Raw genomic sequence first — 13,282 nt, forward strand, 5'->3', positions numbered from 1 at the left:
TCAAATTCCAAATGACATCATCTCAAAAAACCTGGATCGTCAGATTATAACGGGCAAAGCTGACGACAGCCTGAAACTGAAGCTGATAAACATGTGATTCACTGCCTTTAATATTCATGGTTTAAAAACATAAATGAAGCCTTTAGAAAAATAATATTACTCTTCAAATCTGTGCTTCACGCTTCATTCAACATAGAAACATGACACCCAGCTTGACTTAAGGTTTTATTGTACAATATCAGCTCTGGGAATTTGGGACACGGTCTAAAGTAATAACCCAACATTTGGTTCTCAGTCAAACAAAGGAAACATATCAAATCTTTAAACTTTTACATTTGATGAAAATCTCATTTGTGTCTTATTTTTCAATGGCAACACATCTGAGAAAGCTGGAAGAGTATGAAGGAAACTGCATATGTCAACGTTTACCTGAAGTGGGTCTGAATCTAGTGTTGTATACCACAGCCACAGCTCTATCCATAATGCAATTACAAACACGCAGGCACTGCTTTTTCCAGACCTGTTGGAGAGAAACTGATGGCTGATGACATATTATTAGTTGCCTACGGTAACCTGAACATGTAAAGAGGAGCAGATGGTGCCCAGGAGGAGTATTAATGTCATGGTAGTGTTTCAGTTTTTGTACTTCTCACCACCATTCCTAGAGGAACTGATGAGCTTGGACTGATGAGCTGAGACTGTAGTTAAGCTGTAACAGTGTATAGGTCATAAACCTTTTTACTCTAACAGTAAAGAAACATTGTTTCCTTACTGTGTAGATGGATAAAAATACATAGTTAACATTTTTAGAAAAACACAAGACACAATGTAGAACCAGGTTTGCAGGCTTTGTTTTAGAAAACACCTGTTCAGTCTCACGTGATAAAATATCTAACCATGGCGTAATTCCTATTAGCAACAAGAACAACAGGAGACACCCAGAGAGGAGGCAGCGTTTAGCATTTAGGATAATATTAGCATATGTTAATCACATAATTTAACACTGATAATTAATGTTATTGGTTAATATGTGCTCTCCTAACCAGTTTCACATAAATGAAACTCCTGCAGACAGGTTTGCTTGCCACATTTATTGGTTTACAAATTTTCAGTCTATTGAGGCTTCATCAGGTATAGGGTAAGGCAAACGCAAGGCTATAGGAAGCAACACCTGTAGAGCAGGTATTGCTTCCTATAACGATGGCAAGTAAAGATGGATCATTTTTAAACTGCAACATGAAGTGCAAGCTAACTTTGGGCGATACGTAAACATGTTCCAACCAAAAATCATCAGTTGCACATGCGCAGACTTTTTGATGGGCGGAGCAATGTAATCATGCACGGACTGATTTGCGCGTTTAGAACATGAACAAAGTCCAAACATGGACGAACTAATTGCCAAATTGCACACTGGAGGAGAAGGCACAGACAGAAATGGACTGTTATCTCAGCGAGGAGGTTGTAGACGGAGAAGACGATCCACTTGTTTGATGGAAAGTACATGAAAAACGTTGATGTCACACATGGCACAGGCTGTGTACACCAGCCACAAACACACCTTCAGAACACGTCTTCAGCACCGCTACGTTTTTTGTGCGATTCGGCGTGTCTCAAATAAATAAATAAATACATACATACATAATCCAAAAAGTATCTATATTAATACTGAAACAAACGAGAAAAGAAGGTCAAATATTCCCTCTAAACACAATTCTGTGACAGGCAAACGAGCATGTTTACTTCATCAGGTTTCAGCAGCGTGCACAGGTGGTTAACAATATTAGCACGCTGCTGAAACCTGATGAAGTAAACATGCTCGTTTGCCTGTCACAGAATTGTGTTTAGAGGGAATATTTGACCTTCTTTTCTCGTTTGTTTCAGTATTAATATAGATACTTTTTGGATTATGTATGTATGTATTTATTTATTTATTTGAGACACGCCGAATCGCACAAAAAACGTAGCTTTACGTCAGAGATTTCTTTTTATGATCGCTGCAAGAGACATTTTGATTTTTTATTTATTTGTTGTTTGGTCGAGTGTGTCATACAAACACTGGAACGACCTGTAAACACGTTAGTGGAAAAAAGAAGCCAGTTTCTGTCACAACGGGACTGAACAGACTCACGTGCAGGCTCTGAATAGAGAACACAAGAGTCTTTATTTACAGCAACACCAGGTGATCCATTTACAAAGTGGGGAAGAACGGGCTCCGGGGATCCACACACGAACGGGGGACAAGACGCTGGAAGTCCACACACACTCCTAACTCCACACTCCGTCCACGCTCCACGCCTCACGCTCCTCTTCACACTCCACAGAAAACACAAAAGCTCACTCCAAACTTCACTCACTTCACTGTGTTACCTGAACTTCGCTCAGGTAACACAGGGGTTGGTTCAGGGAAGTCTATTCACAGAGACACGGAAGGATCACTACGGGTAGATCGCTAAGAAAACACGAGAGTAAGCTGAGCTGCGTTTACACTGACGAGAGTCGGCAACGGTCCAGCGACGAGAAGCACGGTGCTGCCATCTTATAAAGGGACTGGAACACTGTCGGGTGATGAGCCACAGGTGTGTGATTGGGACCAGGTGCGTGAGCCAAAGGCAGGAGCCCACAGGTGAGCTCCACCCAGGCGGAGGTAAAGAGAGGGAGGGAGAGAGCAGGAACAAAATCAAAACAAACACACATGTAGCCACACTGAGCCAACCGGGTAGACCAGGGGTCGGCAACCTTTCTGATGACGAGTGCATCTAAAATCTCCTCAGAGGTCAGTGTGCCATATGACTGCATTAGCAATACATTTAATAACGCTCTATATTAACAGTTACACACTATATAGAACAACTTTATAGAATCATATTTGTCCGCAGATGTTGCCAGCTGTCAGCGAATAGTTATCAGCTATTTGGAAACAAAAAAAGACTTTTTATCCATAACAGCAAATGAACTGTACAACAGAAAATACAAATGCTATTTATGGTCTCCTCACAACAATGATAAGAAAAATAAACTGGGCCAATATGGCATGTTTGTTATCTCTGAGTGGGAGACCATGTGATCTCTCCTCTCCCACTCAGAGACACAGGTCTCCCAGTGTCCAGCATTCAGAGGCTACCTGAGGAGTCGTGTGAGAGAAAATCTGCTCACACAGACATGTAGAGCCAAATACTGTCAATAAGGCCTCTGCAATGTTCTGAAGACAGTTAAACTTGTCAGGTAGTGATGTCCAGCAGGTGAACATGCAGCTCCATGAACACGCACAGCTGTGGATTCCAGCTGTGCTCGTAGTTCTGCAAACTTTGACCCCACAGAGTCGAGCTTTTCAGTTCAATCAGCTGCATTTCGATGTCATATTAACTCAGACAGTTAATGCGAGACAAATCTAGCTGCTCATTAAAGCTTCTGGTTTGATCAGAAAAGAAAACATTGGTCCAAACACCTGAAAGTCCCAAAAACACATTGTGAATTCTGTCTCGAGTCTACGGATGTATCCGTGTATTTCCGCGGTGCTGATGCTGTGCTGAGCGGAAAGCTCCTGAAGCATTTGAAGTGTCGGAATGTAGAAAGCTAACAACGTCCCTCTCACCGGTAGGCTAAGTTATTTTAACCCAATTACAAGTTGAATCTGGTAGTTGGGGTTGTTAGCTAAGATACCGTCATTAAGAAGTTGCACAACTAATGTGTCTATGCGAGCTAATCTGCGATGTGCACCGCTGGCGTGGCCATTTATTTTCTAATGCACCTTCTCAGATTAACTCACTGCGTGTCGTGCGCAGGGCTGGACTGGGACAAAACATCACATAAATATTTAATAACAGTGAGACATTTTAAATGAGAATAAGAAAGTATATCTTTGTGCCCCCCTCTCCCTGTTAATGCCCTACCTGCCCCCCTGGCAAAACTTTGCTAGACCCGCCCCTGCACAGTTACCAGCTGTCAGCTACACAGAAAAGGATCCTGGTGTTATTTGTCTCTCAGAAACAGTTCATAACTTCAACTCATTCATGTCACCTAAAGGTAAACCAACTCTACTAACTAACATTATGAATAAAGTTCACTATCAGTAACATCATAGCACCCACCCAGCTGTATAGAAACCCCGTCATGCTAGCTAGCACGCAGTACGAAAAAGTCAGCACAATGAAAATAAACTCCACCTAAACTTGGTTTATATCTGACCCAGATAGACTGCAGGTCATAACTTCTTACCTGAAGTTCAGTTCACCTGACACTCGGACCGGCGGCCGCCTCGCGTCTCTCCTCCTCCTGCCTCCCCTTTCTCTCATCCACCAGCTGGCCTCTGTGGAAGAGGTTTTTTTTACACACCGGCCAGCATCTGGCCAATCCACCACCTCTCATTGTTTATTCCATTACAAAAAAAAAAAAAATCATCAGCCCATAAAATCGAAAAATCACCATCGGCCCACCGAGCAAATGCCCGGTATCCCGATGGCCAGTCCAGCTGTGGTGCCATTTGTTAACCCTTCGTGTGCCGACTGTGGCACGTGTGCCCAGGGGTGCCGACCCCAGGGTAGACACAGGGACCCTGACAGTTTCTCTTTGTTTCCATTATTGTGGTTTTTATTTATATATAATGCTTTTTTTTCTGAACATAGGCTGCTGCTGTTCTGTTCTTTCTGTTATGAGTCTGAGTAAATGAATCTCTGCATTTGGGCACACTCTGAGGAGGAGGCTGTTAAAACAGTGCGTTTATTTACTTCTGTTGACTGCTTCTGTTAGCTTCAACCACAAACTTACTCATGGACAAATAAATAAATAAATGGCTCTTGTAAAAACTATCAACGATAGGGCGGCCTATCGTCGATATATTCGCCCAATCACCCAACCTTAGTGCAAGCACATCACAAGATATTGTGAAATATCAATATCTACAGCCTGAATCTCATACATTCTACAAGAGCCTGAGGTTATGGTTAGGTGTGGAATATACGGCTGGAACATGTGTTACCGCGGGAGTGTCATTCTAATCCATTTCATCCACAATCCGGCAGGTAGCATAGGAACGTGGAAGGTCACCTTTCGCGTTCCCATTGAATGCCTCGGGACGTGACAAATTGTCGGTATATTACGTGTCGTGAGTGAGAACGGGCTGAGGTCATGAGCTACCTCCACCAGCTGAGCCAAGGCAGCATGGATGCATGCTTTCATATGTTGCAACAGAATTTGAGACCAGACCAGACGATATTTCTTCGGTCATCTAACGGAAGTCTTCTAGCTAATGGAAGCACCTGTCATCATATTACCTGATATGGGGGACAGGTAACATCTGAAAATAACACTAATTCTATTTTGAGTGATTTCATCAAAATGTACTAATTGGCTTTCATGAATAATAAAATGGGATTACCTGTGAGACAGCTTTACACCTTGACTCTTACTGCTGAGCCGTACTGTTGGAATATTTGCAGACTGTATTCTGATGCTATCAAAATAAGAACGGTCTGTTCTGAAAAGCACATCAAGCGTTGGTATGTTTATGCTGTTCTCCATTAAAAGTTAAGGTAAATTCACAACAAAAGCAGATTAAAGGTTATTAAAGGATAAACCGACCTTTATAAATATGGGTCTTTATAAATATAGTAAAGGAACACAAAACTCAAAATACCACAACACAAGAATCTGATTCTGTGGCTTTTCCAAGTAGAGACATGGATGTGAGGTGGTTGTAGCTTAGGAGGTAGAACAGCTCATCTATAAATTAGAACAGCGGTCCCCAACCCCCGGGCCTTGGACCGGTACCGGTCCGTGAGTCGTTTGGTACCGGGCCGCGAGAGTTGAGGCTCAGGTGTGAAATGTATGGTTTTCAGGGTTTTTATCGGTTTTCAGCGTTATTTTGTTATCGTTTTTATCGTTTACTCGGTTTTCCTGGGTCTTTTCACGTGTGCTATGAATAAATCTTTTTTTTTTCTGTACCGGCACTAGTTTTATTTTGTTGTATTTTTCCGCGACACCTTAAAGGCCGGTCCGTGAAAATATTGTCGGGCATAAACCGGTCCGTGGCGCAAAAAAGGTTGGGGACCACTGAATTAGAACATTGGTCATTTAATCCCTGGCTGCTACAGTCAGCATACCCAATGTTTTTGAGCAAGATCCTATCCCCAAGTTTCTCTCCAGTCCATCCAGAGAGGGATGTTGGAAAGTAAACCCTTAACCATAGAAAAACCTCATGAATGTGTGAAAGAGATATGTTGTATAAAGTGTTTTGAGTGCTCAGAACCAGCCATTTACCATTTACCAGTACTGCAGATAAGAAGCTAATGACTCGGCAAATCCCTTTGAGTAAGAACTTTGCACTGGGGAGAAAGAGCACCTTTTAACCGGAGCTCTCTGTCAAAACAAGCCTCAGTGAGGGCAGGCATTTGACATTTGAAAAGTTGCAGCATCAAACGAGAAAGCAGAGAGATAAGCACAGAGAGTCTAACCACTAACAGCACAAAGCTCACACAAAAGTCTGTACCAGCTGAGGTCTTAATGCATCGATCATCCAGGTAAGGATATCCCAAAACTGGACGTGGTGTTTTCACAAAATGCTTTTCAGTATTGATGGGAAGTCCCCCAGCAGCCGGAGCTTATATCAGAATAACTAAGCTCAAAGTCACCATCACTCAAAAGGAAAGACTGAAGCTCGATTTTTAAAGTAGATGACTATCTCCTGGACACCTAAAGGCTTTGAATCCCATTCCCATTTTTGGAAACTGCGAGAAATGCAGGACAGTATGAGGTCTTTAAGACATAACTGACCTGATCATTCAGGACTTGATACTGGATGGAGAAGGATTTTAAATTTAATTTGAGAGTAAGTCAGTAAAGAGAAGCTCATATGGGAGAAATATGAGCTCTCTTTTTAGTTCCTGTTAATATTCTCCCTGCTCTGCTATTAGAAAATGGCAACCAATACTACATTATTATTATTAAATAGTTCCTATTACTGAATGATCCTATTAACGATTGTCATTGGCTTCACTCTGAGAGTCACCACTAAGCAGCATATTAATGATGCTACATTTGTGCACATTAATTGGATACAATGTGGTCAAATGTCTGTGTTTGTTGTATCTCCCCTGTCTGTTGTGATCAGTGCTGGGGTCGTCATGTGTTACACACATTACACAACAGTGTTCTTCAAAGTAATGCAGTGTGTTACTTAATTACTACCAGGAGAAAATAATTCATTATGCTACTTGTTATAATAGTGTTGCATTTCTCCATAAGATGACCTGAAACACATTTAAGGCTACAGTCCTACACAACAGCCCTGCCCTAATGAGGACACACACATGATTTTTCTCTCAGTATTTAGGTATGAACAAACACAAAGCTAAGATGAAAATCAAAACAAACTTTATCACCACAGTGACTCTAACTTAGAAAGAAGAACAGGTCGAAACAGAGGCTGCAGTCCAACTGCTCACCTGTTTGTCACCTGTTGAAGTTCAGGCTCTGGCTGCTGGGGTAGGGTCAGCATTCGCCCACTCTAACATCACTTGGCTAGCTTAGCATTAGCATGGCGTCTGTGCAGATAGATGCAACTTGCACCGTCGCGTTCTTGTCGTTTTATGTAGTAAAAGTAACGTCCATATCCATGCTGTAGACTGCAACACGCAGACTGAAACCAGCTGATTGTAGCTCGAGTGCATGTCACACTGATAAGCAGACTAACTGTTAACCCGAACTGAACTACTGCGACTCAGCTCTCTGCAAAACTGAGTCTCATCCCTACTGTTTATACAAGATATTTGGACATTATTAGTGTTTTAGCAGTAATAACTCACTATTTACCACAGACGTCATCATTTTCTTATTGCTGATCAAGCACCTCTGTGCTGTCAGGTGAAAGCAACACCATACAGCACACAAAAAATAACGAATAATATGTAATTATTATCAAGTTGACCTATTCCTGTTGGTGCCAGGACACCACTCTGGATTGTTTGGGCCCATCCTGAGCCCTGGTGATATTTCGCAGTACAATAGTTGCTTTGCAGGCTGTAACACTGCACTGTGACAGGCCAACAACAACATTTATAAGATCATGTTGGCAGTTGTTTTACACTGAAGTAGTTGTAGAAGTTGTATAATATGCAACAGTCCATGTTTGTGGGCATTTCTGTTCTTCTGAACTCTCCATACAGAGTTTTGTGTAAAAACTGATCATTTCCTACAAACGTGACTATGACATCATAACAGATGAGAGTAGCAACTGAGTGCCAGCACGGGGAAAAGCTGAGAGCTGTCACAGCATCATCAGACATGATGCCTCTCACTGGAAGCTAGTTAGGAAAGATTTACATTTCTTAGAAAAGCCTGCTGTTCACATTGGTTATTGATGTTTTTGTGTAGCCACACATGAAACATGGAGGAGCGTTCAGCTCTGCCCACTGCTCGGCTGTTGAATCCCATAAAATATCTCAAACTCATGTCTTGCTATCAAGCGCACTTAGTCTCTCGTCACCATTTAAAGTTTATCACAGGCAACTCTTTATGACACCGGCGCAGCTACTCTGATATGGTTCCACTTCCTCAGGGCTGTCATGACCACAGCAGCGGTGCCAACAACCTGCTTATCAGTATTTTAGCCTCGCGCTTTAAGCACATATCACATGGGTTCAAATGTGTTGAGTGAGTCCCTGGATTGATTACTGGGTGGCCCTATGATTTGCTGCGCTTCATTACCATGCTTTATTTACCAACAGTAATCCCACTGGTTTAAATGGTTTTGGCTTACTTTACTTTCCATTGGCAGTTTTAAATGGCTCCATGCAAAAACACCTCTGGACACACTCGCAGAGAAGAAGCTGTGTGACACAGTGATGAGCAGTGAAACACAGCGATACAGCAGCAAACAGAGCAATCGTGTAGAAATGACAGCATACACGATGCTAGTTGGCTGGTGTGGTTCAAGGTGAGTTGGAAATGTTCCTGGGGAGAAGAAGGAGTCCAGATTGTCAAGTGAGAAGCAACAAAACCATTAGACACGAGATGATGGACCATGCAGACAGCATGCAGGATGTTATGTAAGTCTGTCTAAGCAGTGGAGGCAGTGGGCGGGGTGAGGACAAACAAACACACACATGCCTATCACCACCGATAGCTTGTGCTACACGAGGGATGTTTGCTTGGATCTGAAAAGGAACAGGCTGAAAAATCACGCATGTTTTCAGAGCTGTGAGGAATCACTGCAGAAGCAGCAGAGTTATATCTGACAGGGTTTCTCTCAGTTACAGGAAAGCTTCCTTCTGTATTCATCTTAATTTTCTAAAAACACCAGAGATCTTTAAAAATCTGGGATTATGATTGGATACATTATTATAGATGTTACATTATTTACTGTAGATAGTGCCATGCAAAAGTATTCGACCTCTTTCTGATTCCTTAGTTTGCTGCATATTTATCACACATGATTCAGATGAAACAAATTTTAATAAGATAACATTGTTGGTTTTTAATAATGATTTCACTGTAAGATTAAACATATCAGATGGACTTTGAATAGGCCACTAAAAAACCTGTTTCTTAAAAACTATTCAGAGGAAGACACTCTGTGTGTGCTGCTGCAGGACATGAGTGAGCAAACTGACATTGTCCTAGAATTCATGGTTCCACTAATTACATCCAGATCCTGAAGCATGAAAGCAACCCCCGACCATCACACCACCACCACCATGTTGGACTGTTGGTGTGATGTTCCTGTTATGAAATGCTGTCTTAGTTTTACATCAGCAGTGATGTCCACAGACTATTTCCTCCAAAAATAATCAAACATCATCGTGAGATGAGCCGGCGTTTCTCCTGGAAATCGCCCGTCGATGCCGTTTTGCTGTCTCTTTCTTATTGTTGAATCACAGGCTTTGACATTAAAGGGGTGTGGCTAAGGAAATTAATAATGATAATGGATTGGATTTATATAGCGCTTTTCAAGGCACCCAAGGCGCTTTACAATTCCACTATTCATTCACTCTCACATTCACACACTGGTGGAGGCAGCTACAGTTGTAGCCACAGCTGCCCTGGGGCAGACTGACAGAGGCGAGGCTGCCATATCGCGCCATCGGCCCCTCTGGCCAACACCAGTAGGCGGTAGGTGAAGCGTCTTGCCCACGGACACAACGACCAGGACAGAGAGCCCGAAAATCGAACCTGCGACCTTCCGGTTACAGATGCGCTTCCCAACCCCCTGAGCCACGGTCGCCCCAAATTAAACCCAGGTCTTAAAAAATGATGTGGTTGATCACATGACTCATGATTTATCAAATTGGGGCTTAGGGCTGTTCGATATAATGATATATATCGGATGACGATATAAACGTCTATCGTTTCATTTTTTGCTATGGTTTGTTTCGTGGTGTCGCAAAATAAACTGTTTACGGCAATATTTGTTCATGGTTCTGATGTCACTGTAGTGGCTATATTCATTTATTAAAGTTCTCTTTCTCTTATATTTAATATAACCACACTACGGATGGACAAGCGCCTGTTTTTATGCGTTGTCGTTAGCAACAACAACAGTAACACCATCGCCTGTCCGCTTGTTTTCCACATAAACCTTTCACAATAAAGCTCAAGATCCTGTTGAGACTTTTCAAAATAAACTGAATCACGTGAAAGAATATGCAGAGAGTTTATGGATGAGAAGCAAAAAAGAGCCGCCAGGTGCTAAAAAATAAAGCTTAGACTCAAACGTTAGAACAGGCTTTTCCCCGCAGCACGCCGTGAATTAAATACTCACGCGGCCATTACAACTTATGTCTAAAATGTGTCGTTTCATGCATCGGTATGATAGATACATGAGATCCAGATACACGATGCCCAGCTGGAAACACTTCAGCTGCCCGAGATTCACAGAATTTACAGAAAATGTTACATTTTTGTGATTTATATCGTTATCGGACGATAGATGTTTTACATCGGGATATGAGATTTTGGTCATATCGCACAGCCCTATTGGGGCAATTACTTTTTTTAATACACAGGACCAGGTGGGGTTTTTAAATCATCATTTAAAAACTGCATTTTAAATTTGTCTAATATTAAATTTGTTTGATGATCTGAAACATGGAAGTTTGAGAAATGTGCAAAAAAGTGAAAATGCTTTTCATTGTATTGTCTAGTATAATTTCTGAAGCACTGCCTTTTGTTATGTGAATAGTGTAGTAAGAGAACAGGACAGAACAGTGAATAAGAGGAAACATCTCTCACAGCTTCAGGTTGCTTATTGTGTCTGATAAAACATTTAGTTGATTCAGTGAGCTGTCAGTTAATCCCTGTGCATGAGCAGATCGTGCTGCTTTTGGTAATAATGCCATTTATTGCGTGTACTGAGAGGCTGCTGTGGAGGAGGAGATTAAAAGAGCCACAACACTGACCGAGTTCAGACTGCTGAAGCTGAAATGGGCTGGAACGTGAAACTTGGATAGTTGTTAATGTACAGACTGTGAATACTAGTGTGACAGTGCAGGTATATACTTGTACTTACATTTTCTGGCAGTGGCTAATTTAGCCCATTACGATTGTTGCATTCACTGAAATCTGCTGTAGAGGAGGACTATGAGTGCATGTACAAACTGATATGTCAGATAAATGCAGGCTTGTGAAGGGCACATCAGTGTAGGGCTCATTGGTTTCATCAACTGAAACTCGCTGGCTTTCATACAGAACACAAACCATATATAGTCTACATCGAGCTATGAATGATGGTTAGCTGTCAGCCAAATCCAGTGACGATGAGTTTAAGTCAAGACTTATTTCAGCTGTCATTAAGCACACTGTAGACACCGTCTAATTAAAGAGTAAGGAAAGCTGCTTTACCTTCCATGTCACTGATGCTTCGCAGCAGCTCGTCAGTGTCCAGGGGTTTGTCATCAGTTAACACATAGCTTTCAATGTTATAGTTACTCATCAGATGGTATACTCCTTCTAACGTGAAGTAGCAGTTCCGCTGCTCCCGGTCGTCCTCGAAGACCAGCAAAGCGCTCTTCCAGGAGAAGTGTTCAAACATCGCCGTGAAAGTCTCTGCCATTTTCACGTATGGCGGGGCGATGCGAGTCAGGTGGGAGTATTCTTTGTTCTTGTTCGCGAAACCTGTGGCCAGGGCACCTGCCGAGATCACCGGGATGTTCCAGTGGGACGCCAGCCTTACCACTGCCGCAGCCTCGTACTCGCACACAGGACCCAGGATCAGGTCGGGCTTCTGTCCGCAAGACCTGTCCGCTAATGTGAAGAAAGCATCATAGAGGCAGTCGGAGTTTTCAAACTGGATGTTGAAGTTGAACCCGGAGTACTGACCCCCGTCTGCCTTCAGTCTCTTTTGTGCGTAACGGATCGCCGGTGCGACTCGTTCATATGAAAAAAGATAAGAATTATTTTGTGGCAAAAATACCAAAACATCTAAGTCCTCGGTCATGGTGTTTGTCATAACTGGGCTCAGGGCTACCAAGAAATAGACACATAGTGTTCTCAAATGTGGCATGGTAGCACTTCCTCTTCAAGACAGACAGCCAAAGACTTTTAGAGAAATATTCTTCCAATGTTCCTTCCCTCAAGTTGGCTCTCGGCAGCGCACATAGAGCTGCAAACAGAAAGCCCTCTGTCGTTAGTAAATGCCTTAATAGTAAATAACTGTATTTGTCTTTTGGAGAAGCCAATCTACCAAAATGGGTGTGTTTTATTCTGCATTTAGAGTCGCTTCCCAAGCTCCTGAACCTGTTCAAACTATTTTCTCAACAGTTGATCGTGCCAGGCTCGGAAATTCTTCCAGCTCAGTCAACAGCCATCATACACGCTGGCTCCGGCCTGGAGTTTAGAAGCGTCTTTTCAGGATTATTCATGCGTCATCGGAGCGCTGCCCACCTCCTTCTTAAAGCTACACCGCTCCCGAGCGCACAATGAGCCACTTCAACGTAGCGTGACTTAATGCGCTCCAGTTAATGCAGATGACGCTCTTTACTTTTTGTTGATCGAGCTCTAACCATCTGTAACACAGCTATAGATCATTTATTTAGACAGGGTTTAATTAACAACAACACAAGCCATCAAACTGCAGGTGTGCATGGACTCTGCAGTAACCAAGATTTCTGTATAGACATTTTCAGCATTAGTAGCAAATAAGTCGAAAGACTGGTGGAAAAATGTGACCAAAAATTAAAATTGTGATGTTGATGGTATACAAACGATTTAAATGAAGCCCTAAGTTCTTTATTTTTTTAAACCTTGGGAGTGAACTGGCAAAGAAATCATTTTAAGCTCAGCAGTGCATGCT

The 13,282-nt window shown here is 42.4% G+C and overlaps 1 protein-coding gene across 2 annotated transcripts in view; it reads right to left on the reverse strand.

The window, feature by feature from the left end:
• npr3 (natriuretic peptide receptor 3) overlaps window positions 1–12,817 on the reverse strand; it is a 29,430-nt gene extending 16,613 nt beyond the window's left edge. The window contains exons 1-2 of one of the 2 annotated variants that reach the window (XM_040046552.1): window positions 12,674–12,817; window positions 11,833–12,592 (exon numbers count right to left, since the gene is read on the reverse strand). In XM_040046552.1, the coding sequence (XP_039902486.1) occupies window positions 11,833–12,493 (661 nt within the window). In that variant the 5' untranslated portion in view covers window positions 12,494–12,592; window positions 12,674–12,817. Of the gene's footprint in view, window positions 1–11,832 lie in introns of both variants that reach the window. The other variant, XM_040046551.1, reaches the window with a different exon arrangement.
• Window positions 12,818–13,282: the final 465 nt, after the last annotated feature.

Source organism: Simochromis diagramma, unplaced genomic scaffold, assembly GCF_900408965.1.
Source record: "Simochromis diagramma unplaced genomic scaffold, fSimDia1.1 OVJJ01000005.1, whole genome shotgun sequence".
Taxonomy (NCBI): Eukaryota; Metazoa; Chordata; class Actinopteri; order Cichliformes; family Cichlidae; genus Simochromis; species Simochromis diagramma.